The 27193-nt window shown below is 52.9% G+C and overlaps 1 protein-coding gene across 1 annotated transcript in view; it reads right to left on the reverse strand.

Moving 5' to 3' along the window:
• The window catches only part of PLCG2 (phospholipase C gamma 2), a 136981-nt gene extending 114493 nt beyond the window's left edge, over positions 1 to 22488 (reverse strand). Inside the window, exon 1 of the mRNA XM_029926590.1 lies at positions 22255 to 22488. Within this exon, the coding sequence (XP_029782450.1) occupies positions 22255 to 22447 (193 nt within the window). The 5' untranslated portion in view covers positions 22448 to 22488. The remainder of the gene's footprint in view (positions 1 to 22254) is intronic.
• Between the last annotated feature and the right edge of the window lie 4705 nt (positions 22489 to 27193).

A 27193-nucleotide genomic window follows, 5' to 3' on the forward strand; every position in this document is an offset into this window, starting at 1 on the left:
GGCAAGCGTAGGAACCCCAATCAGGGTAAGTGACAGGAGCCAGGCGGGGGCGGGTCCAAAAGAACGCAGCACCGGCCGTGGCTCTTTGAAAGACGCAAATTAGGAAGCCATCCAGGGTGGTCTCGCAGCCCCCCAAAGCTTCCCCCAGGAGGGACACCTCCCAAGGACTCGATCGTCTGCCCCTGGCATTCAGAGCGCTCTGCCAAGCATAAGCACCTGCCTGTCCCATGGGGCGCCCCCCCCCCCCCGACCTGCTCAGGCAGAGACCCCCTGATGAGGGTCAGGAGGCTAGGAGGCCACACCCAGCGTGGGCCCACCACACAGAGCAGAGACCCTCCACCAGAGGGCCCCTCCCCTTCACACAACCTCCTTCGGCATTAATGGTCATCAGAAGGCCGGGTCGTCAGGGGTGGCTTATTCTAAGTCTTGTGAACCCCGCCACGGCTGACAATGACCACACATGCCTTTTTGAACCGGGAGAAACAGAACACGAGCTGATGAACCTCAGCACCGGGAAGGTTTAGGCAGGAGTTAGGTCAGGTTGAAATCGTCACTGAGACGGCAGCCCTGGTCATATAGGTAGCCCCACATGGGCACAAATTATCCTGCAAAGGTAGCCCCACGTGGGCACTATCCTGACAGCGATGAAGGCAACGCCACGGGAGCATTCATCGGTCAGCAGCACAGGTAACCCAGCCCGAGCAGGACCCTGAGAAAGGGAACGCCACGTAGGCATTATTCTGAGTGGCGGACATTTTCTGAGCATTTGCTCCAATCCAAACCCTGTGCTAGAAACTCCGATGTGTCTTAGCTCACCCCAACCATACGGGGTGAGGGCCACTACGATCCCCCTGTAGAGACAAAGAGACTGAGGTTCAGAGGGGCTACCATCAACTGCCTATGGTCACCACAGCAAGGAGCAGTGGGCCAGGACAGGAGCCTGGGTCTTTGCTCCCTCACCTCCCCCCTACTTCATCTCCTGCTGAGTGACCTTCAGGGTGATCCCTGCTACACCCCGCCGTGTTGATCCTGAAACAGGACTCACTCCTCAAAGCTCTCGATTAAGACTATATCCCCATCTCCTGTCTCCACTAAAATGAGTAGGTCCCCTCAAAAGACTTCATTTTCAGGGCACCTGGGTGGCTCAGTCGATTAAGCATCCGGCTTCAGCTCACATCATCATCTCATGGTTCGTGGGTTCAAGCCCTGCATCAGGCTCTGTGCTGACAGCTAGCTCAGAGCCTGCAGCCTGGTTTGGATTGTGTCTCCCTCCCTCTCTGACCCTCCTCTGCTCGCACTGTCTCTCTCCGTCTCTCAAAAATAAATTTAAGAAGAAAAAAAGACTTCATTTTCCACTGAGGAGAACAATCCGACAGTGGACAGAAAGCCAACAGCAGACAGACCTTCCATTCTGGATCTGACCCCCTTCCTCTCACTTTGTGCGCCAGCCCCAAAGTTTGGCACAGGCACACAGACCCTGGCCTAGGGTCCCCATCCCTTCCCTCTGTCCTTGTGGAGGGGACCCTCTTACCAGAGCTATCTTCTAGACCTCTGGATACATCCAAGCTCAGGACCCAGAGACACTGAGAGACGCCTCTGGCTACCATGGTCTCTGTCACTGGTGGACCAAAATTGGCCACCAATCCGTCACCACTCTTGCCATTAGGGGATGGAATCTGCTTCCCCACCCTTGAGGCTGGGCTGGCCTTGTGATGTGCTGTGACCAAAAGAATGTGGCAGAAGTCACACTGTGCCAATTTCAACCCCAAACGAGCCATGGGGAGGGAAGGAGGAAGAGGCTGCAGGAAGGAAGGGCAGACATGGGAGCAGTGCCTTCCTGGAAATTGCCCCCCAGCCGTCAGCTGAACAGGGTGCACCAAGGACTCTAGCTGACACCACATAGGACCCATTACCCCCCCACCCAGCTGAGCCCTGCCCAAATTCCTGACGCACAGAATTACGGTTTTAAGCCCTGTGTTGAGACATGGTAGGTTATAAGGCAATAGGTAATTAAAGCACCATCCCCAAACCGCCTTCCAGGCATCTTCTCAGGAGACTGACATCGGCAAAGACCTTCCTCTTTCCAAGCCCTGGACTCCAGGTAAGCAAAGCCATCCCCCAATGATGACACTGCCCACAAAAGCCTGAGCTAAAGACCTCACATACCAGCCTCTACTCCGCACAACACATAAGGTAGACACCAACGCTGTGCCCATTTTACAGATGTAGATACTCAAATGGATGTCCAATACAGAGTGGGACAGGGGCACCTGGGTGGCTCAGTCGGTTAAGCCTCCGACTTCAGCTCAGGTCCGATCTCACATTCGTGGGTTCGAGCCCTGCATCGGGCTCTGTGCTGACAGCTAGCTCAGAGCCTGGAGCCTGCTTCCAGTTCTATGTCTCCTTCTCTCTCTGACCCTCCCCCTCTCATGCTCTGTCTCTCTCTGTATAAAAAAAAAAAAAAAAAATACAGAGTGGGACAGCCAGGAGTCAAGCCCAGGCTTGTCCAAGTCCAACCCTGCTCTTCTATGCAAGGTCACGTGACCTTCCACAGCACACCAGCCACCCTGATCGCCCCCAGGAAGCGTAGACCTCCGCCCTCTGGGACACAAGGTCAGATGTGGTTCAGAGCCACAAAAGCATGCCAGAGGGGTTGGAAGGCCAGACTGCTGGATCAGTGTGGTGGCCATTTACGGGGCCCCCCCATCAGTTACAAACCTCCCAGAGCACGGGAAAATTCATCTTCGCTTTTATTATAAATGCATTCAAGTCCGTATTTAACCGGTGTTTGCTCTACTCGCCAACAATGTCCATGATATTCAAGATCACGTCTGTTTTTCTCAACAATGCCCTTGGTTTATCAATAAAGTTACTAAATGAATGAACAGGGGAATGAATGAAGCAATGAAAAATGAAGGCAAAGAGCTGACCAGTCAGTGGCCCTGCCTGTGACCAGTCTGACTGGCACAGCCTGACGTGTTCTCCTGACCGCACACCTCCAACACCAGGTCCCCAAAAGCTTTTGCATGCTGCAGTAGAAGAGGCTAATGCCAAAGAAACAGACTTTCCTCCCTCTCAAACCTAAGGTCTGGCACCTCCTGGGAATGTGGGGAGAGCAGGTAGAAAGTTCTGGAAGCAGGACTTTGGGTTACGTGTTTCACCATGAGACCTCCAATAGGTGGCTTTGGTGGCAGGAGGCCAGATGCATGATCTGCCACCCGTCTTCGGGCTAGATCCAATCTCGTTCTAGAATTCACTTCCTTGGTCCGAGTGGTAGGCCCCTGACAAGAGCAGAAGCAGAGTCTTCCCCCTGGATTGACATACAGTCTACCAGTCACGGCAGTTATATTCCGTACGGTCACCACCAATGCTGACTTAGCAAAACTTGGGGCACCTGGGTGGGTCAGTTGGTTGGCCATCTGACTTCATATTGGCTCAGGTCATCATCTCACAATAGTGAGATCGAGCTGTGCATCAGGCTCTGGGCTGAGCATGGAGCTTAAGATCCTCTCTCTCTCCACCCACCCCCCTCTTATGCACACACTCTCTCTCTCTGAAAATAAACTTTAAAAAAGAAAAAAAAAAAAGAATTAGCAACTATCAAACCAGTGCTTTTGAGGAAATACAGGGCTAGCCTCTGGATATGACATTTTCATCAAATGATCGATACATAATCTCACTTTTTGTGTGTTTCTGTTTAAAGACCCCTCATGTAATATATGTCATTGAGGGGCACCTGGGTGGCCCAGTCGGTTAAGCATCCAACTTCCACTCAAGTCATGATCTCATGGTCCTGGGTTCAAGCCCCGCATCGGGCTCTGTGCAGACAGCTTGGAGCCTGGGGCTGCTTCAGATCCTGTGTCTCCCCCTCTCATGCTCTCTCTTTCTCTCTCAAAAATAATGAACATTAAAAAAAATTTTTTTTAATATCTATAGGTCATTGATTCATTAACACTGAACTCAACCAAGAGCACTATGCACAACTCCTGCCCGGACAAAGCTTATCTAACACCTAGTATCTTCCCCATAAGCCACATCACAGCCTCAGGAACACCAGACTGCCCTTAGGGGGCCACTGTAAACAATAAAACCACCCCCAAAAGCCCAAAACTTGGAATAACATGGCGCTCAGCTGTCTGAGAAAAGGACACTTATTGACAGTCTAAGAGCAGGGCACCTGGATGGCTCAGTTTACTGGTTAAGCATCCAACTCCTGGATTTGGCTCAGGTCACGATCTCAGTTTGTAGCTTCGAGCCCCGCATCCAGCTCTGCACTGACAGCATGGAGCCTGCTTGGGATTCTGTCTTCCTCTCTCTCTGCCCATCCCCTGCTCACTCTCTCACAAAAATAAAAATAAACATTAAAAAAAAAAAACACTCTAAGAGCCGACACAAGAAGTCAGCTAGGAACACACACGTCGGGCGACTCAAAAATTCCTCCCCCCTCCCCCAGCGCCTTCCCACCAACTCTACTCCTGTCTGCAAGGGATCACCAAAGTGCCCTAAGACGTGGTTCACAGGTTACAAGTGAGTTTTAGTGAGGAGGCAAACTTGGGACTATCAAATCTACCAAGAGAGGACCAACCGTGGACGCGGAGAGAAAGCGGCGCCCTGGGCCACACGGTCTGCTTGACAGACGAGGTCTGTGCAAGGAGACAGAAAGCAAAGGCAAAGGGCCCAGCAGAGCGGAGTGCCAAGCGGTCCCGGGACGCCGTGAGTTCCAGACCCGTCTTCTGAACCACACGATCCAGGAATTCTCCTTCACGTGTAAGGCAGCTTCTGACCCCACCAGCCAGAAGACCCCGACTCGTGCACTGGGCAGTGGGGACTGGGCCATCAGACACATTCTCTCCAGGGTCAAGACAAGGGACACAGAAGACTGGAAACGCAGCAGCAGCCCCCGGGGAAAGGTTCATGCCCACGCACACACTCCGCAGTCAGCAGGCTGATCGGTGGCGCCCAGGATGCAGGCCACCCCCAGCAGAACGTCCCGCCTGGGCTGCCCAGTGATCTGCGGACGCCTCTGGCCCAGTGATCAGATGTCACAGCTCAATCTAGGACAGATGCTCAGGCAGATGGCGAAGCGGGCAGACGCGCATGATCCCACACATTCGGTCTCTGTGGGGAAGACGAAGCAAGATGCAGATTTGCCATCGAGAACAGCACGGCAGTGACCACGTGGAGAACCTTGTGTTTCTCGGGGAGAGGAAGGGTGTGGGGGTTATAAGTGGGTACTGCAGAAAGGAAGGAAGAGGCATATTCCAGAACCATGCTGTCCGATACAGTAGCTACGGCCAGATGTGGCTATTGAGCGTGCAAAAATGAACTGGTCCAAACTGAGATGCTCTGGAGGGACCATACCCACCAGATTCTGAACACTCAGACCAAAAACAGGAATGTAAAATCTCAATAATTATAACATGCATATGTTGAAATAATATTTTGGATATACTAAGTTATAGAAAATCTACTAAAAGTATTGTCACCTCTTTTTTGCTCTATACTTTTTTTTTTAATATATATTTAGTTTTGAGACACAGAGAGCCAGAGCATGAGTGGGGTAAGGAGAGAGAGAGAGAGGGAGACACAGAATCCGAAGCAGGCTCCAGGCTCCGAGCTGTCAGCACAGAGCCCAATGAGGGGCTTAAACCCACAAACCACGAGATCATGACCTGAGCCAAAGTGGGACACTTAACCGATGGAGCCGCCCAGGTGCCCCTCTCCATACCTTTTTTAATGTGGTGACTAGAAATTTAAAACTATAGGGGCACCTGGGCGGCTCCATCAGTTAAGCTTCTGACTTCAGCTCAGGTCATGACCTCCCAGTTTGTGGGTTCAAGCCCCGCATCGGGCTCTGTGCTGACAGCTCAGAGCCTGGAGCCTGCTTCGGATCTATGTCTCCCTCTCTCTCTGCCCTTCCCCCACTCACATTCTCTCTCTCTCAAAAACAAACATTTAAATAATAATAATAAAACTATACACCTGGCTGGCATTGATGGTTCACATATTTCTTTTTGACAGCACTGGTCTAGAAGTAGCCCAGTTCGGCTACAGAATGGAGAGGTAGGGGATCTTTTGCTCACGTTTTAATTGGGTTATTTCTTATTATTGTGGGTTTTTAATGTTTGTTATTGTGAGGGTGAGAGCGCACGGGGAGGGGCAGAAAGAGAATCCCAAGCAGGTTCAACACTGTCAGCACAGAGCCCAACAGGGGGCTCGATCTCACAAACCACGAGATCGTGACCTCAGCCAAAAACAAGAGTCAATGCTTAACCAACTGAGCCGCCCGGGCGCCCCCTTATTGTGTGTTTTTCAGAGTTCTTTGTATATTTTGGCAACAAGCCCCTTATCAGCCATGTGTTTTGCAAACATTTTCTCCTGGTCTGCGGCTTGTAAGTTTTTATAGCACCTGGTGATGGGGGAAACTGGCCTGATGTTGTTCCTCTAAAAAGCTGGGTAACCTTGGACCAGTCACCGAGCTCACTCAACCTCACCAGCGCGAAGGCAAAGCTCACAGGCTCCGTGGGCTGACAGCAGCCTCTACGCAAATATCCATACACACGGCCCCACAGATGCACACGTGCTCACGGCGCCCAACAAGGGCGGCGATTACTGTGTCAGCAGTGCCTCCCAGTTCCATCTCTTAGGGGGTGGCTGCCGGCCACACGGCAGGTGAAGAGGCACAGGGGGGCAGGTGGGAAGTGAAGAGGGAAGTGGACACCCTGAGCCAAGGCATTTCCTTCAAATGAAGGAAACTGTGCCACCTCTCAACCACCGCATCCACGTGACCTTGAACATTTACTAAGGAAACTTAGGGAGGCCATCATCTTCAAAAATTGGTCCTTTTGTCCCCCCAAAAGTGAATGTTTAAAATGTATAGTTCCGGCCTCGAGCCAGGACTCACATCCCCACGGATCAGCATCCATGCCTGTGTGCTCCTCACTAACCTGAGGTTCCTTACACTTCCCCTTCCCCCGGGGAAGCATCCAGATGTCAATGCCAGACCCAGGAAAGTACAAGGGAGTTTCTGTGGCAGCCTCCAGTCTAAGTGTTTGATGGAAAAACACTGCATTGACCAAAAAGAAGATGAGTTTTATTTAAAAAGGAACAAGGAGCCATCAGGGAAATGCAAATCAGGATCACAAAGAGATAGGACTTCACCCCCGCTTGGATGGCTCTCCTCCAACATGCAGAAAGTCACAAGCATTGGCGAGGACATGGACAAGCTGGTGGGAAGGGCAAACGGTGCAGCCACTATGGCCAACAGCCTGGCACGTCCTCGAACAAGTGAACAGAGTTACAAGGGACCCAGCAAGGCCACTCTCAGGTACAAAACCAAAGAAGGGAAACCTTTTCCCACAAATATCCGACTCGGAGCGCTCACAGCAGCATTATTCGCGGCAACCAGAGAGCGGGAAGAGCTTGCAGATCCGTGGAGTGAGGAAATGGGTGCACAAAATGTGGTCTCTGCTAACAATGACGTGCGACTCAGCCATAAAAAGGAACGAATCACTAACAGACACTACAATGTGGATGAGCCTGAACATGTTAAATCAAAGAACTCAGACGCAAAAAGCTACAAATTAGGATTCCACTTCTACGAAAGGTCCAGAGAAGGTGAATATAGAAACAGAAAGCAGATTCCTCCTTCACAAGGAAAGAAGGTGGTGGCTCCGCAGGGCGCCATTTATTGAGCACCTGCTGCAAACAGCGGCATTCCAAGAGCAGACAGACAATACGCCCCCTGCCTCAGGGAACCAGAATCCAGCCTCCTCCTTGCAAATATAACTCTGGTTGGCAATTCTATGCAGTTACAGAGATTTTTGGAACCAATTCCACAATGGAAGGTCATTCAAGGCCTTTTCCTCAAGAAAGGAATAGGACGCCCAACTCTTCCCCGAAGATAAACCAAGACGCAAATGAGCTGAGCCATCAGAATAATTGGATCTATATCCTAGCTGCCAACCTTAGATGGTACTAGACTTGCCTCAACATCAGATTTCTCATCCAGAAGCTTAGCAAGCTACCAACCTCGCGAGGTTGCCAGGCGGGTTAAGTGGGGACCGACCAGCAGCCTTGGCCCACAGTAGGAGTTCATCCATTTTCCTACCACCCTCCCAACTGGTCAGGTCTTTTGTTTTTAATATTTATTTATTTCTGAGAGAGAGAGTGGGGAGGGAGAGGGGCAGAGAGAGGGGTGGGGACAGAGGATCCAAAGCAGGCTCTGTGCTGACAGCAGAGGGCCCGACGCGGGGCTCAAACTCATGAATCATGACATGAGGACCTGAGCCAAAGTCGGACACTCAACCAACATAGCCACCCAGGTGCCCCCAAGGGGTCATGTTGATGCCACAGTGAGACCCATGGCCTTCAGCCAGCAGGGGGTCAAGCTACTGGTTTCACAGCCTGGGACAGAACTACCACCAAACCAGGAGGAGGAAGCACAAAGCTCACGAGACCTTTCGCTGCCTGTCATCTTAACATCTGTGAAAGACGTAAAGGCTGACAGGTGCCCAGACGTTAGCAGGGGTGGTGGGTGGGCGTACACGTCGGCGCAGCCTCCCTGGGGACCACTGTGCCCGGAGCCCAGGACACAGCCTTTCCTTCCTCCCAGAAATTCTTCTAGCAATTCACCCTCTTCTAGCAATTCACCAGGGATGTGCCTAAAAGCAATAAAAATATCCCCAGGATCGATGTTAGACATAGCAAACTAATAAACTACATGATATGCAAGAATAAAAAATGGATTAAAAAAATAAAAATAAAAAAAGGGGGGGGAAGCTATAGCTAGTTATCACAAAACAGAAGGCATATGCTTGGAAAGATCTCCACCACAGGAAATAACCTAAATTACAAGCATCAAAAGAACAGGTGTCCTGGGGCACCTGGGTGGCTCAGTTGGCTAGGCATCTTCAGCTCAGGTCATGATCTCACGGTTCTTAGGTTCGAGCCCCGTGTCGGGCTCTGTGCTGACAGCTCAGAGCCTGGAGCCTGCTTCGGATTCTGTGTTCCCCCCCACTTTCTCCCTCCCCCACTCATATTCAATTTCTCCTTCTCTCTCCCTCTCTCTCAATCAAAAATCAACAAGCATTAGAAAAAATTTTTAAAAAAAAGGTGTCCTATCATGGGCCCTCACCAAGTGAAATTAAATTAAAGCCACATATCAATGTAGATACCTAACAAGAGATTGTATGCTAATTATAGACTCAAGTTTTGCAATGTAGAAAATGCATGGGAATAATTATCAGAGTGGCATCCTGCCTTCCTTAGGGAGGAAGGTGTACACACGAAGACTTTGCTAAATGTATACTCATATTTCTTAAAGAGAAAGGTCTCAAGCAAACATCATTTGTCTAACTGGGATAGAAGGATATATTCATTTCCCATAGCTGCTGTAACAAATACCACAAATTCAGGGACTTAAGACAGTACACACGATCTTTCTGCTCTGTGGGTCAGCGGAACGGGACTCCCTGGGCTAAGGTGTCAGGAAGCCTCCCTTCCTCCCGAAGGCTCGATGGGAGATTCCGTCCCTTTTCCACCTTCTGGAGGCGGCCCGCAGCCCTTGGCTTGTGGACCCCTTCCAACTTCAACACCACTGATTTCACCCCTGCCCTCTGCTCTGTCATCACATCTCCTCCTCAGACTCTGATCCTCCTCCCTCTTTCACGGACACGGACCATGGTGATAACACCCTCCCCCCATAATCCAAAAGCATCTCCCCATCACATGATCCCTAACTTAATCACATCTGTAGAGCCTTTTGCCATATAGGAGAACGTAGTCACTAGTTCTAGAGATTATGATGGGAACACCTTGAGCCAGGGACTTTGTCCTGCTTACCAGAGTGCATAGAACTCATCACCACCACCACCACCACCACCACCACCACCATCATCACCACCATCACCACCATCACCACCATCACCACCATCACCACCATCACCACCATCATCATCACCACCACCATCATCATCACCACCACCATCACCACCATCACCACCATCACCACAGCACAAACACAGCAGCTAACTCCTACCGAGTGCTGTGGGATACTTGTGAGGCACCATCCCCAAGTGTGCAGCGTGCTCACCTCACCCCCACGAGAGCCCCCTAAGGAAGGCACAACTGTGATCCCACTTGACAGACGGGACCATCAGGAGGCTCACTTGTCCACGGTCACCAATGTTTTAAGGGGCAGGCCCAAGACTCGAACCCAGCAGTCAGGCCTTAAGAGGACAGCTGATGACAAGAAGTGGTCCCAAGGTAGCACTAAATGGGAAAGGCATGGTGACAGAATACTGGGACAGGGTTGGGTTTTATAACAACCATGGAGGTCTTGCAAAAACAAATAAAACAGAAGTGTACAAACCAAATTTTAACACACATGCCTCTGGTGGGGGGGGAGGGGCTGTCACCCTCACCCGGTTATTGTTAAAAATGTTTTTGCCCGGCGCCTGCGTGGCTCAGTCAGTTGAGCATCCGATGCCTGGTTTCAGCTCAGGTCATGATCTCACCGTTGTGGGTTTGAGCCCCACATTGGGCTCTGCACTGGCAGTGTGGAGCCTGCTTGGGATCCTCTTTCTCCCTCTCTCTCTGCCCCTTCCCCCCCCCCAAATAAACCTTAAAAAGCTTGTTTCTGCTAATGAATACATGTCACTTCTTCAAGGAAAATGAAGTCAGAATCAATCAGGGCAAACTCAGGTTGGAGAGCAACTCAGAGCAGTCTTCAACAGGAAGCCGGCCATTCATGCATGGCCACCCCTGTTTGGGTTCTTCTTAGCTCCCCAGGGACCCAGGCCCTCCTCCAGCCAGGCCCCTGCACACACCGGCCGAGGCTGGCATCACCCCCACCCCACCAGGGGCCCCGCGGGGTCTCCTCCCCCGTCCCTCTCACGCCATGCGGACACTCACTTTGCCAGTCTCCCTTCTGCAAATTACAAAGTGGCCATGTTCTTGCTCCTCAAAATGGAACCCTTCACACACTAGACGCCTCGCCCTGCCCCCAAGCCCACTCTGGCCCTCGGCTGCCGGGGCAACTCGGGTCAGATGAGAGCATCTCCCGGCCTCACCCCAGATCCAATGCTGTTTCCAAAACATCACTCCTGCCCTGCTGCCACTCCTCTTCTCCAAGGGCAGCTACCCCAGTCTCCAAGGAGAAAGGCAAGGGGCGGGCCAGGCTCGACTCCAAGGGACCTTAACCTAAGAGGCCGCCTGCGCGCACAGGGCAGGGGGAGACGGTGGCCGCTGCGTGGGAGCCACGCCCCCACCCCTCAAAGACTCTCCGGAACACACACGTGCAGGCCCTGACAATCCGGGGGCGCCCCGGTCAAGTACACAGCAGGCGATTACGTACATTTACACACTGAATCCTCCCGCGGAGCCTGCCGGGAAACTGCCATCAGCCCGGCTCTCACGCGGGAAGCCTGAGGCACGAGGGGGCGAGGGCTGCTCAGGGCCAGTAAGCCCAGGGCCACGCCTGAACCGCTGTGTGTGTGGTTCAGAAGGAAGCCGTCACAGAGATGCCCTATCTTCCCTCCAGATACTGCCGTCTTTGGGGAGGAAGAGGGGGCACAGGCTGCAGGGGGGCTCATCTAGGTCCTTTCCCTGATGTGTCCACTGGTCACGTATCAGTGACGCTCCCACTGTGGGCCAGGCGCAGGCCAGGTCTGGGGATTCCTTGCTGGAAAGACGAACAGACCGGTCCCTGCCTCCCGGAACCCACGTTCTGGGGGGGGAGGGCCACGGAGGGCCTGGCTCCAAGCCCGGCACTGCTAGAAGGCAGCAAAAGGCACCACCAGCATTTCTAGCTTCAACTGCGAGCTGCACAGCACTTCCGTCTCTTCTAGGACAGAACGAGCCCTGTCACTCTGCTACCCTGAATGTGGAAACGCATGCTTATCTCTAAGATCCACTGGGGGGCAGGCGGCGGGGAGGCGCTTCTTCCTAAAAGGATTCACCAAGGGATGGCTTTTACCAGCTCCCTCCCTGGACATCCACGAGGGACCGGATTTGCACTAAGGATTCGGGAGCCTCTGACGACACGAGGTGGGGTACACATCCATCCCAGGGCTTACGGACACGCGAGGGACACGCGCCCCCTGCACCCAGCTCCCTGGCTTCTCCCGGTGGGATGCATCCACATCCGGCTGCCTCTCCTGTCCTCCCTGAAAGCCCCAGAGCAAGCTGCAGGCTGGGACACCATGTTTCCTGAAAGCCGGATGAAAAAGACCCATGTCCACACTTCACAGCCTTTGGTGCTCCCACCACAACTAACCCGACATGCACAGGGTCCTTCAAAGGGGAGGCCTGCTTCCTTGGAGGAGAGAAGTCAGGAGACGTGCTTCCAGGAGCCAGGAGAGAAGCATGAGCCGTAATAACAAGAGAAAGCTTCCCAGTGCCTGGGTGGTTTGCCTACCGGCGCCCACCCGATCCTCCTAACAACCCTGTAAGGCAGGCACCCCCTTCTTCCCGTTTTACAGGTGAGGAGACAGAAGCACAGAGAGGTCAGTCTCTTGCCCAAGGTCACACAGGTAAAAAGCCACAGACTCAGGATTCAAACCTAAGCAGGCTGGTGCCTTCGCGCACACAAGTAATCAGTCCTCATGGCCAAGACCAACGCAGTGAGGAATTAAGGGGATGCTTGCAAGAAACCAAGGGCTCCTAAATTACGTTCAACTCCAACGTGCCCAGAACGTCGGTGGCCGGATGGACACCTCAGTGGCCGTGCTCTCCCCACTGGTGCCCAGGCCCCCTTTAAAGGGAAGTGTATCCATTAGCTAGGCTGCGGTAACTCAGTGCCACAGACTGGGGGCCTCAACAGAGATGCATCATCTCGCAGCAGTGGAAGCTGGAAACCCCAGACCACAGCGCTGGGGAGGAGGCGATCTCTTCCATGCCTCTCCCCCATTTTCAGGCAGTGCCGGCCACCTCGGTGGCCTTCGGCTTATCAAAGCTCACTCCCCCCACCCCCCAGGCCCCTCGCCCTGGGACCTCCTCTCCTTGCGTGTCTCCACCAGGACATGGTCACACTGGACCAGGGCCCCACCGGATGCCAGCACGACCTCATCGTAACTAATACACTACGAAGACCTGGTTTCCAAATAAGCTCATATTCTGAGGTCCAAGGGGTCAGGGCACTGATGTAGGAAATTGGGGGGGAGGGCACAATTCAACCCATTACAGGGACCCACCCAACCCCGTAAGTCCAGACTATGCTCCCCTCACCAGGAGAGCCCATCTATCACACCAAAGAGGGGACGCTGGCCTCAAAACAGCCAATCACGGTGCACTGACTCAAGAAGACCCAGCCAATCACAGGCCTCCCTGAGGAGTCCATTCTTGGGAGGCCAGGAAACCACAGGCTTCACGGAGGAGGCCGCCCAGGGAGTGAGGATGGAGAAGGCTTTGCCAGGGAGGACCCAGCCCTAGCTGGGGGAAGACATAAGAGGGGAGAGGAGGTCCTGCTCATGGAGAGAAGCCACTGCCTGTGGCTCTTGTCCCAGACAGGATGGGGGAGTCCTCAGTGCCACCACCTCCCCTTCCCGTGAGGCCCGCTTACTGAGTAAGGTTGTTCGTGTTCTTGGATTCCTCCCAGAACTTCCCCCCCCAACCCAGCAAGTCCTTACGGTCATTCTATTCTCTAGCCATCAGCTGGGTTCCTACAGCCGCCTCTGCCCCCTCCAGAGGCGGGGGCCGTGAGGAGTCTGGAAGATGCCCACCAAACCCACTTCTCATTCTTAATGGCACACAGGTTGGTCGCATTGCCCAGCATCCTTTGCAGCTGGTCACATGCCAAGCTCTGGTCAGTAGAAGTTGGGAACCTTCCAGCTTGCAGGCCTGGGCCCTAAAAACCTCTTAAGGCATCCTCCACGCTCCCTCTTCCCCCACGTGCCAGCTGGACACAGAGGATCCTGAGGTGGCCTCAGAGGTCTTAGGGGCATTGGTGCCAAGAGACAGCAGAGCCCCACTCCTCAATCCCCTGGTTCAGGACTTGGGTGAGGCACGTGTATGGAGAACTCTTTGGTCACTGCACTTCACCCCTGATGAACACAGACGCTTTGCTGCGGTGTCCTCTGCCTGGACTGCTCTCCCCACAGAACCTCCCATGACTCCCTCCTGCTCACCCATCAAGTCTCAGCTCAAATGTCACCTCCACAGAGAGGCGTCCCCAAGGCCTCCTCTACTAAAACAGTGTTCCTCCTGGGTTCCTCCGTCACAGTGCCCGGCTTCTTTCCTTCCTAGCATCCATCACAATCCCACATGGTTGAATGAGGAGTTTGGCTTTTTCTGTCCTATGAAACTAGAAGTTCCGTTAGGGATCTCTGTGGTCCCATTCAACACTTTATGCCCGGCTGTCAAGTCTAACACCAAACACACACTCAGTCCTTTGAGTATTTGCTAAAATCAACAAAGGAACAAATTCTAAGAACATCAAGTCATCCTCATCTAGGACAGAAAACAACCCTTGAACAACCACGGAAACCAATTCCTCAACCGTCCAGCAGCCAAGCAGGTCTGAATCAAGGTCAAGAATAAAAAGGTCAGTTCTGTTTTCCGTATCAGTGGTCTCTGTCACGGAGAATATATATGACAGAAGGGGACCGGGAAGGAAAAATCGCTATGTAAATGCAAGTTCTAATATTTACCTCCTCCTTCCTCCAGGACCATGTCCCTTTATGTTGGATGAGGACAATGCCAAGGACCATGACGAGGATGACAAGAGCCGCCAATACTTGAGCACCTGCCTCCACCGTCAGTGTTGTTGAGAGCACTGCACCCATGTGACTTCAGTTAACGCTTCCAAAAGTCTGGTGCAAGACGTTCTTTCATTAGTCTTTTTACAGATGGGGAAATGGAGGCGCAAAGAGGGGACAAGACCACACCCCAGTGAAATGGCAGGGCTGGGATGAGGTCCAGGCACTCAGGCTCTGGAGTCTGTGCCACTGTGAACCACAATCGCACATCTAGACCAACAAATAAATAAGTTTACAGACACGGAGGACCTGGGCAGAATCTCATTTCTGATGGGATGTTTGACCCAAGGAACACGGAGGCCACTTTCAGACAATGCATTTCTCTGCAGGCGGAGGACGCTGGTGCAGACGCAGCCACTTCTCCGTCGTTTCGAAAACATTCTGATAACAACTTTCAAAAATATTCATCTGTTTTTAATGGCTTCGAAGGCCCAGGATGGATTTCAGAACCACCCCATTTCGACGGCCCTGGCTCTGGGAGCACCTGTCCACACCGAGTGGTCTCCTTGCACATCTGTCTCCCCGCTGACCAGGGCGTGAGCGGCCCCTTCCCCCTGGCACCTCCAGCACGCAGCCAGGCGTGTCCTCGGCACACGTAAGGAATGGGTGTGTTTCCCTCCCGCTGTACAAAAGAAAACCTGAGTGGACCTGCTGCTCTTGGGTCCCGACAGACATGCCTCTCCGCCACACACAGAACTGACACATCGGAGATCACCCAGGAAGAGAAAGGAGCACGGGAGGAAGAGCTGAGGCCCTGACGTCGACCGCATGAATACGCACCACAGCTCTGCCCTTCATGGCTGTGTGGCCTTGGGCACGTCACCTCGTCTCCCCGGGACTCCGCGCCCTCATAAACGGGAGCTTCGCGGAGTCGCTGTGAGGACTGATGAGCTGTTGTACAGGAGGGGCTGACACAGGCGCCAGCACACACACAGGGCTCGTCAGAGGCGGCTCTCATGGACAGCGTCACCATGGTCACCAGGTGGGCAGGCCACGGACCCAAACCAGGAAAACAGAACAGCTCCTATTTTTGAGAATCCCTCATTCACTGGCAGCCGCAACTTGCCAAAAATAAGCAGACGGAGGAAACGCGTGAGCGCAAACTTCAGGATGAGAGCCTATTTAAGTGGGGATGGCCGTGGTCCACACCCGCCACGGCAGCTCATGGCCAACCAACCCTATCCGGACTCCACAAGCAGGTGGCGCCGCGTCCGCTCCCCAGACACATTCCAGGTCTCCCGGATGCAGAAGGTGGAGCAGGGCCCCCAGTAGGTCCCCTTCTACCCGGAGACTCAGCCGGAGACTTCAGCCGGAAGGGAAGAAAATCCACACACAGCACTTCCCGGCTGTCCCCCTGGCTCCCTCCCTGTATTCCAGGCTCTCCAGGGGGCTAGTGCTGGAGGGAAGCCCAGTCACGGTTTTACCATCACGCTTGGAAAGTAAAAGGGAGGCTGACAGCCTAGAGGTGAGTGGCTTAAAATCTACAGTCTTCATTAGAAGCCAGTGCTGGGGAGGGGGGATGAATGCCTGGGTCACTCAGTCTGTGAAGCATCTGACTCTGGCTCAGGTCATGATCTTGCAATTCGGGGGTTCGAGCCCCGCTCTGGGCTCTGTGCTGACAGCTCAGAGCCTGGAGGCTGCTTCAGATTCCGCGTCTCCCTCACTTTCTGCCCCTCCTTGACTTGTGCTCACTTTCTCTCTCTCAAAAATAAACATTAAAATATATTTTTTTTAAGTATATTAAATAAAATCCACTTAATTCTTGCCTCTCCTAAAATTCATCTAATTCATATTAGATAGGAGCTATCCTCTCACTTTGAAGGACAGGTAAACTGAGGCGCAGGGTGCCTCAGATCTCGCACTTACTAGGGGGCAGGGGGAACTTGAGCTACAGGTCTGGATCCGGAGTCCAGGTGCGCTCACAGTGGCCCGGCTCCAAGGTGGACAGCCACTGTCAGCTCCTTCCCACCCCGGACATGCATGCCACTCCTCTTCCAAGAGGCAAGTCCCGTTCCTGGAACCGGAGTTGGCCTTGGTCACTCGAGCTGGTGCGAGTGACAATCTGGGACTCCTGACGCTAGGCAGCTTCTGTCTGGGACTCTTGGGACACACCCTCTGGGGATGCCGGGCACCACGTGACTGTTCTGGGACGGGCAGCAGGAGGCACTCAGCAGGCAATCGCGTATCCCGACTGAGCCTCATCTGCCAGCCGTCACCACCAGGACACCACATGAGGGAGTGAAGATTCTGGAAACTTCCAGACCAAGTGACATCCCAGTTGAGTATCACCAAATGACCTCAGTCCAGGTCACAAAGAATAGAACCACCCAGCTGAGCCCGGCCCAAATCTCTGGCCCACAAACGTACTCACTCACATTCAATGGCACCTGCTGATCCCACTTTAGGACAGCCATCCTGCAGACCGCCCCGCAAGGCCCTCCTCTGAGTCACCACCCAAGAGGCTCCTCCAAGCGAGGCCTCCACCTCTTCCATGTCCCCCACACCCAGATGGGCAAGAACCCCCCTTCCTCATGGGGTACCAAGCCCAGAACCTCACTGTGGGACTGATCACACAACCCTGCAGGGGCCGGCCGCAAAGTCTGCTCCCCTCCAGGGTGGGGGGCTCCATCCTTCCTCCTCTCCCCCAGCAGCCCTGCACCCGATGGGACAGCAGATATGGGCTGAACACACGAAAACGCTCCCTCATGATGGGGTCCAAAGAGAAAGCCTCAAGTCCAGTGACATTTTATGGCTCTAAGCAAACCAACACGAGACGTAAGACCAGGATATTTCTACCTCAGCACCACTGACACTTTGTACGGGATTATTGTTTGTGGTACCGGCCAGCCTGTGCGTTCTAAGATTTTATTCAGCAGCATCCCTGGCCTCGATCCACCAGATGCCAGGAGCACACACACCCTGCTCCCGTTAGGACAACTTAAAGTATCACCCAGGGATTGCCAGTGCTCCCAGTGGGCCAGGGGAGGCAGGCCCTGCTTTAGACAGCGGGACCCACGTGTGCCTACCGTCACCCAGGCCTGCGTGGGGGGCAGGGGACTGTGTGATGCCTGTCCAGAAGTCCCACACCGCTTGCCAAGTACTCCCAAACCACACGCTCCAAGCTCCCGCACAGCAGCCTGTAGCTTCACGCTACCCAGAAACCCAGAAGGAGGCTGCTAGGAAATGCCCCTCAGGGGGTCACCCTCCCAACAGCAGGCTGGAGACACCCACCCTGAGAGTCCCCCACCAAGGACCCGAAGGCTTGCTCTCTGCATGGTCAGGGAGCGCCGTTCCTCAGCTCTATCCCAGAACTGGCTTTTTCTCTCACTTTACCACAAACACAACCATCTCACACAGGACGGCCAGAGCAGGCTCCAAAATGCAAATGTGATCACCCCATCCCTCTCCTGAAAAGCCATCAGTGGATCCCCGCTGCCCTCCAGAAAAAGTCCAAGCACCCACGCAAGACTCTGCCACCCTGGACAGGCTGGAAGCCACTCATCAGCAACAGCAGCTGCAAAATACAGCAGCGGTTCCCACTGGTTGTGTGCTAATCCCAGGGTATGTACCATGTGGACCCCCTCTGGGGTATTAACTCGTGTCTCCATTTCCACCCATGATCCTGCAGGGTTGCGGACACCAATATGATTCTCCTGCTAGAGGAAAGAGAATGGAATCTCGGAAAGCAGATGTAAATTGCCCATGGCCGCACAGCAAAACTCCTCAAACGGTGCTGGAAGTCAAAGCCTAGGCTGCTGTGCCTAATGAAACTATGTCAGCTCCATGAGGATTTGAATCTAGTTATGGCCATGCCTTCAGTACCTGGGACAGTGCCTGGCAGAGCAGACATTCCAATGTGGAAGGAAGGAGGGATCGTTGGAAGGATGGATGGTCGTCTCTGGAGTAGCACACTCCGACCTGGCTAGTTTCTAGGACCACGTGGAGTGGGGTTCTTTCAATGTTTATTTTGAGAGAAAGAAAGCAGGAGTAGGGGAGAGGCAGTTAGAGAGGGAGAGAGAGAATCCCAAGCAGGCTCCACACAGTCAGAGCAGAGCCCACTAACTGTAAGGTAATGACCTGAACCAAGACCAAGAGTTGGATGCTCAATGGACTGAGCCACCCAGGTGTCCCTGGGGAGCTTATTAAAATACTGAGTCCAGGGGCGCCTGGGTGGCTCAGTCGGTTGAATGTCCGGCTTTGGCTCAAGTCATGGTCTCATGGGTTTGTGGGTTCAAGCCCCATGTCAGGCTCTGTGCTGACAGCTCAGAGCCTGGAGCCTGCTTCTGATTCTGTGTGTCCCTCTCTCTCTGCCCCTCCCCTGCTCATGATCTGTCTCTCTCTGTCTCTCAAAAATAAGTGTTATAAAAATTTTTTTAATACTAAGTCCCAACCTATCTAGTGAATGATAGTCTTCCTCAACCTCTCCAGGGAGAGGGTAGAATGGCATTTAGTTAACAGAAGGAGAATCTATAGACGTGTCCTATAGACATGGATTTCAGGAGCCAAAATCTGGTCTCGTGCGCCTTAGAATGAGCTTCACAAGAATGTTCCATTAGCTTGTACTTTTAAAGGCTCAGTCAGTTGAGTGTCCAATTTCATCTCAGGTCATGATCTCACGGTTTATGGGGTTGAGCCCTGTGTCAGGCTCTGTGCTGACAGTTCAGAGCCTGGAGCCTACTTCAGATTCTGTGTCTCCCTCTCTTTCTGCCCCTCTCCCCATTGCACTCTCTCTCTCAAAAACAAATAATAAACATTAAAGGGGCACCTGGGTGGCTCAGTCAGTTAAGCGCCGACTTTGGCTTTGGTCATGATCTCGCGGTTTGTGAGTTCAAGCCCTGCGTCAGGCTCTGTGCTGACAGCTCTCTCTCTCTCTCTCAAAAATAAACAAACATTAAAAAAAATTTTTTTAATAATAATAAACATTAAAAAATTATTAACCCCCATGGATTTCTGATGGTCAGCCGGGCCTGGGACCCTCTGTCCACTCCCAGGATGGCCCCCCCACATTTACTGTCAGTGCCCCTTGCACACTCCCCAGGCCCCCGCCCCCACCCCAGCTGCAACAGGTTTCTGGGCCACTTGGGAGATGGAGGCTGGCCAAACACAAGCAAAACAGGGAGGAAAGTCGGCTGCTTAAACACATGGGTGTTTTCAAAACAGGGCTTCAGGCTCTGTGCCATCAGAGACGTGCTTGGCTATGCAGCCAGGAGGAGCCTTTTGGAAAGCTGTTTAATCGAACTCACGGTAAGAGAAATCAAATGAAGAGCTATGCCAAGCTCACAAGTCCACCTGTGAACGACCAAGTTCAGAGCCCCAGTGCAGTATGGATCAAGGCTTGGGTAGGTCAGTACCTCGTGGGCTTTTGTGGGGTGCTGCCAAACTCCCCTTTCTCTCAAAAATCACACTTACAGGAAGCTGTCCTTCAGATATACCAGGTAAGAATAAAAGATTTTAAAGAGCCCCCACACACTGCCGGAGGGGATGTAACATGCTGCAGTCACCTTGCAATCAGTCTGGCAGCTCCTAAGTTGATTAAACAGAGTCACCATATAACAAACTGAGGGCTGATGGGGGAGAGGGGAAAATGGGTGATGGGCACGGAGGAGGGCACTTGTTGGAGTGAGCACTGGGTGTCATATGGAAACCAACTTGACAATAAACTACATTTAAAAAAAACACAGAGTCACCATAGGACACAACAATTATGCTCCTACGCACAGACCCAAGAGAAATGAAAACATACATCCTCACAAGGACTTGTACGTGATTGCTCCCTGCACGATTCACTGCGGCCAAGAGGTGGGAACAACCCAAATGTCCAATGAGTGAACCAACAAATCGTGGAAAATCCACACAAGGGAATAGTATTCAACGGCACCAAGGAATGAAGCACAGACACAAGCTGCAATGCGGATGAACCGCAGGTTTAGGTTCGTTATGTTAAGTGAATGAAGCCAGACACAGAAGGCCTCCTATTCTAGAATTCCATTGACAGAAAATGCCCCCAGCAGGGAAATCAAAGGAGAAGGGAAGTAGATTCACAGCTGCTTAGGGCAGGGGAAGAGGGTGATGGCAATCAGGAACAAGGTTTCTTTTTGAGGGGATCACAAAGGTTCGGAACCTGGTTGGTTGCACAGATGTGTGAATATGCCAAAAACCACTCAACTCCTTGTTTTAAATAAGTGAATTATATGGTATGTGAGTTCTAGTTCAATAGAGCTTTTACAAAAAAAAGAAGAAGAAAAAAAAAAGAAAAAGTAGAGTTGCAGCGGCTGATAGCAAAAAACCAGAAATCACCCAAATGTCCATCCCAGGGGGTCGGATCATTTCATGCAGCCAAATGCTACGTGGTCATGAAAGCATCAAGCAGATCAGTATGAGGATCAGAACCCACCTCCAAATGATCATTAAATTAAAAAAGGAAATCTGGGGGCCCCTGGGGGGCTCAGTTGGTTAAGTGTCCAACTGTGGTTCAGGTCGTGATCTTGCGGCTTATGGGTTCCAGCCTCGCATCGGGCTCTGTGCAGACAGCTCGGAGCCTGGAGCCTGCTTCACATTCTGTCTTTCTCTCTCTCTCTGCCCCTCCCCAGATCATGCAGTCTGCCTCTCTCAAAAATAAACTTTAAAACATAAAAAAAATTTTTTTTAATTTTTAAAAATATAAAAAGAAATCAAAGCACAGAAGTTTAAATAGTAGGGACCCATTCATGGGAAAAAAAAAAAAAAAAAAACCATGTCCTGCACGTTACACAAGCATAGAATACTCTGGAAGACAAAAGAACTTGGTAATGACCTTGACCACCCGGGAGGCATGGAGTAGGACGAGGGAGGAAAGACATTTATTCATGAATTGTTTTTTTTTTTAATGTCAATTTAATTGAAAAAATATACTTGGAAAAATCAAAGAGTCCAAACAACAAATGCCAATTAAAGCAAGTCTCTGCAACTGAAAATTGCTCAAGTCTCCTTACTCAGTTCGTTGAAGACAGCCCTAGAAGCTTTAGGAACTGAGCCAATTGCTCAATCCAACACAGGTGCAGTAAGACGACACCACCTACCAGGACCAGAGTTTCATTCGAAAGCTACAGGATCCCTGATGTGCTCTGTCCCCGTGGAGCAAAAGGTAAAGGGCTCTCCTTCTGTGGTTCATGGTAGAACGAAATAGGCCTATCTGGCTACCAAGCCAGGAATTCCCGCAGATCCGTCACTTAGCCCTTAAGAGGGCAGAGCACTTGACTGGCAACAGCAATCAGACGGTCCCCGATGTGGTCCGACAGGGAGCACGCCCCCGCCAGCCCAGGTGAGCACCTGAATGTCATTTCCAAGTGGGCCAACAGGGCCTCCGTTTCGTCCCCCACCTACTCAAAACCCCAAAAGAGACCCAGAATGGCCATGCTTCCGTCTCTGGAAGATTAAGATGCTAAGTCAACAACAAGTACGCAGGACGAGTGAAAGCAGGGAGGGGAGAGATGCAGGGCCAGGCCCGCGGGGTACTCACGGAAGCCCTCGATCTTGTCCGCCGTCTTGCTCCAGGCCACCTGCCGCGTCTCCATGATCACCTGGACGGTCCTCCGCTCGGGGGTGGACTTGCGGAAGCTGAACACGGTCATCACCGTGCCCAGCTCCAGGGTTCGCTTGATCTGACTCTTCTCATACTCAGGAAGGGTGTCCACGTTGACCATGGCAGTCATTGTCAGCAGAGGTGGGGGGCGGGGACTGCGGGAACAGGACGCTGGAAAGGCGGAATAAACGAGGGAGTTGGGTTTTGTGAGCTGCGGAGGAATTCGTTAACTAACAGTCAAAGTCCTGTCTCGTGCCCACAGGACGAGCTCTAGAAGGAGACGCTGGAGCCTGGGAGTTGTTGACCGCTCAGCCCAGACAGGACACACACAGGTTTAAATACAAGTGGGGGTGTGGGAGGGGCCCCCCTGACCTCAGTGACTCAACGGTTACCCTGGCTTTGAATAACCAAATCGCTCCAGCCTGGCAGTGACCCCGGCCCTCCCCACACACCTCCGTGCCACAGGATATTTGAATAGCCAAAGCAGTCCAGGCCAGCCCCACTCCTCACCCCCAGCATCCTTTTCTCTTCCGCTTAGATTTTCCTCACCCTCCCCTTACTTCCTAAGTAAACTTGGGAAGAGGAAAAAAATATTAACTAAACCACTTCAGAATGTGTCTGTGGGGACCTCTGCACGGAAACGGAGCCACAAGGACAGAAAACGGCAGAGCCCAGCAAGTTCAAGCTCAAGTTCTGGTGTGGCTTCCTGCCGACTGTGTGGCCCTGGGCAGGCTACATGACCTCTGCAAGTCTCGGGGCAGTGGGGACAGTGAGGAAGGCTACACTGCGATGCCACCAGCAGGGCACCTGGCATTCTGCTCTGCACACGGTAGGTGTTCCCGGACAGCATTGATGCCCATGCACAGAGAGGGGCTGGGCCCCAAATCTGGAGCCAGCTGAATCTGGTCGCATTCACACCCATGTTCGATCCATCAGCGAATGTCCATCCATGTCCCCTGGTCCTGGCTCCTCCCGGGACCTCACACCTGGATTATCCTAATCGCTCAGCGGGTCTCCCGCTTCTGCCCCAGCCCCTCCAGTCCAGACCAGCAGCTAGAGGCCCTGTTTCAAGCACCATGAAATCATGTCAACCCCTCTGAGTAGCCAGCTGCAGTCACGCACTGTCCTCTCCCTCCGCAGAGGGGAGTCAGATGGAAGGCGCTCTGGCTGCAGACCCTCCCCACCCCCGGGCCTTATTTCCACACTTGTAAAGACCGATAACGGGGAACCTCAAAGTTCTTGGAAAGATTAAACCAGATACAGATCTTGGAGCCCTTAAACCGAGGACACCAGTCAGTACTCCCCAGACTTCACCACTGCTACTAGTGCCAAGTGCCCCAGGCTTCTTCACGGTCTCCTCCCCGCATCCAGGTCCCACAGGATCAGGAGCCCACGGCTGCCAAGCTGCTCAAACTCAGGGCCTCGGTTCCCTCATCTGTAAAACGGAGGGCACACCAGCCTCAAGGGGCACTGGGAGGATTGGAAGCTACAGCAGAGGTACAGCCCCCAGCACTCAGCCGGGCCTCAGATAATATTCACCAGTGAGCTGCTCAACCTGTGGAGTGCCACCTCTCAGCCAGGAACTGAGCTGGGGACTGGTATGCAAATGAGGGGAGGGAGTGGGGAGAGGCCCAGGCCTTGCCCTCTGCCCCCTTCTCCCCTCCAGCTCAAGCCCAGAGCCAAAGGCACCTCTGCGGGTATCTGGCAGCTGGAGATAAACACAAATTACACCTGCTCTCTGCCTACCGAGAAGCAGATCTGTCAGCTCAACCCTACTTAGGTCAGAGAAAGCTTCTGGGAGAAGAGAGTATCCGGATTCCATCTTTTTAAAAGGTAAAGCAGAAGGGAACAGTGTTTTCATCACAGCGACAGCCTTAAGCAAAGGCCCAGCAGAAAAACTAGTAAGTAGGGTGTGCCACAAACGCTGCCCCAAATGAGCCTCCTGCCCCATCACCCTATGAGCCGGGGCGGGGGCGGGGAGGGGTCCACAGGAGTTGAGGTGCCCGTGGCACCTGGTCAACCAGCTGTTTACTGGCTTGCCCCAGGTCCCAGCACCTGCTATGCCCGGTTTATCTCGTTTATCTCAAGGAGAAATACCAGAGGTGAAAACCCAAGTCCTGAGACGGGAAATTACACGATCAAAGTCACACAGAAACGTGGCAGCACCAAGGTCAGAACCCTGGTCTGAATCCCACGCCCCCACTCTGTTGGCACCCCCCTTGTGGAACTCAGAACCCTTTGCCAGAATCTGGCCAGAAAGTAACCAGTTTGGCAGCCCCCGGCCCTCTCAAGTTAAAGGACTGGTCCAAGGTCACACAGCTGGCAAGGAGCAGGAGCAGGATCTGTGCCTGGTCGCAGCTGGCACCACGCTGACCACCCCCAGCCCCAGGTCCCGCCCAGCTCCCAGGCCACCATGCAGCAGGGCATGCATAGGCAACAGCCATCACACCTCCACCCCCGATTACACCTGCGGGCCAGGAGGCACCAGGGCCCTGCCATCTTTCTGACTGTGGCCCGGAGAAGGGCTTGGACTTAACCCTTCCCCAGATTCCGGTCTCTTCCAGCTTAGAAGCCCAGTGAACTGGCTCAACCATAAACATCAAGTCTCTCCTGCTGCCTTTGACCAAGAACTGGAAAGAGGCCCTCATGGCCACAAGATCCTTGCAGCCAACCCACAAAACTCAGCCAGCTCCCGGCTCTGGCTTCCAGCGTTCGATGCTTCCGTAGCTCAGGCAAGGGGGTTTCCCAGGCCTTCTCCCCAAGGGAAGGCACCAGCCAACACGGGCAATTCCCATTTTGCTTCTGCTTTCAAGAAAAAAAAAAAAATGAAAGAGCCTTGAAATCCCTCTTTTGTTCCTGTTTCTCATCCTCCCTGGGTAACCGTGCAAAAGGACTTATGGCGTCTGAGATTTAATAAGAGGCTTTGCCATTTCTACTTTCCATGTCCTTCTGCTTGAAGTAAACTTCCAGGAGACAAGGAGCCAGGACTGGGAAGCAGGCAAGTTTTCTTCTCTGCCCTTAGGACAGAAGAAATGTTAGGCCCATAAAGGATTTCTTATAAAATCCCACAGAACAGTTCTGTTGAGCTCTGCACTGTCACATTCCTGAGAGGTGGCAGTCCCTCTCCCACAGCTCAAAGGAAGGAGGGGATCGCTGGAGCTCACCCCCACCATCTCACACCCACCGTTTCACACCCACCCAGCAACAACTCATTTCACTGGAAGAACAGGGAGGGTCCAACACTGCAGGTAAATGGGAATGAGTGCAACTCATTTTTTTTTTCCAGGAGACAACCTGTGAGCATCCATTAAAACACAAAACCTGCATACGCTTTGATCAGCAATCACCTATGTGAAGAAGGAAACACAAAGATGTTCCCAGGAGCATCATTTGTAATAGAAAAGAAAAATAAAAACTAGGAAGGCGGTCCCGTAAGAAATCATGAGACACGCACCCCAAGGAATACTCAGTAACTATCAGAAAGCATGGGGGAAATTTATAAGCCAGAAAGATCCAGAAAGATTCACGAAATAGATGAAAAATAAAAAAGAACTGCAAACCAGGGAGCATCATAGAATTAGGTTTTTTAAAAGGCTGTCTGCTTATAAATCCAGGGAAAGTGGTTACTTTCAGGGGAAAGTGGAGGGGGGTGGTCCTTGAAATTTTATTAATTTAAGCAGTAACATACGGATGAGCTTTTTCTTGTGTTTTTGGCATTTTCTAAAGTAAGAAGTGTTTTCAAATTTTTTTTACCGGCCATTTTCCACCGACTCCACCCAGCAAAAGGACCCTCCATGGGGACCCCGCTTTGCTTCTTCCAGGGAAGTGTGAAGCGCTGCGGGGAGGAAGGCCTGCAGGAGGGGAATACAGAGGTGGGGCAGGGGGAGGCCGGGGCGGGAGAGGCCGGCAGCAGCAGCGCTAGGCAATTTCAGCATCAATGAAACCCTCAGTGAGCACTGTCCCGACCGACGGTACACAACTCTGTAATAGGCTAACTGCCTGGGCCTGGCCGGGGCTCCAAAATTAGTAAAGCCCTCTCTGCAGAACCGGGGGTAAGGATGATGACCAAGCCCCAGGCAAGGCCCTTAACCAGGGGGTCAACAACTGGGCAGGGCATTCTTTTCGTACAGATAGGCCTCAATTTTCAACAGCCCTGGAATGTAGGTGCGGGCAGCCCCAGCATCCAGGGTAAGGAACTGAGGTTCAGAGAGATTCTTCAACTTGCCCAGGGTCACACAGCTGAAATTGCCATTCAAATTAAGTCGATTAACAAGGCCACCTGTTTCCTTAGGCCACGTCACCCCCCTCAACCCACCATATTCTTTCGGTGTAGTTTAAGATCAAGGTGCTAAGAGAGCCCCTCCCCATTCTCCGCCAGAATCCAGGCGCCAGCCCCCCACCCTCCCCCATCTAAATTAGACACAGTTGCCCCTCGAATTCTTCCGCTATGGCGGTGATGACCTCCTTGGGATTCCAGGAAAACGCACAGACGAGCACATATAATTATGCACACATGCAATTGTGGGGTGGAACAGGGACTCATGAATCCCCCCAAACTCTCCTCTGGGTGAGGGCTGCGCCTTCCGTGGTATGGCGCCGCCACCCACCGCCACCTATGCAAGACGGCGGGCCCGCCTGGCCGCCCGGAGTCCGCGAGCCCTGGCCACAGACGCGGCCGGGAAGCAGGGCGCGACCCCACGCGGGTCCCCGCGTCCACCGGAGCCTTGAACGCCAACGCCGGCGCGACCCTCCGACCGCAAGCCACGCCGCTTCCTACGGGTTCCCATTCAAAGCCGGGGCGGTCCCCGGGCACCGACCGGCGAGGTGGCGCCGCTCCCGGGGAGGAAGTGGCCGACGGCCGGGCCCCGACCCCCGC

Source organism: Suricata suricatta, chromosome 16 (genome assembly GCF_006229205.1).
Source record: "Suricata suricatta isolate VVHF042 chromosome 16, meerkat_22Aug2017_6uvM2_HiC, whole genome shotgun sequence".
Taxonomy (NCBI): domain Eukaryota; kingdom Metazoa; phylum Chordata; class Mammalia; order Carnivora; family Herpestidae; genus Suricata; species Suricata suricatta.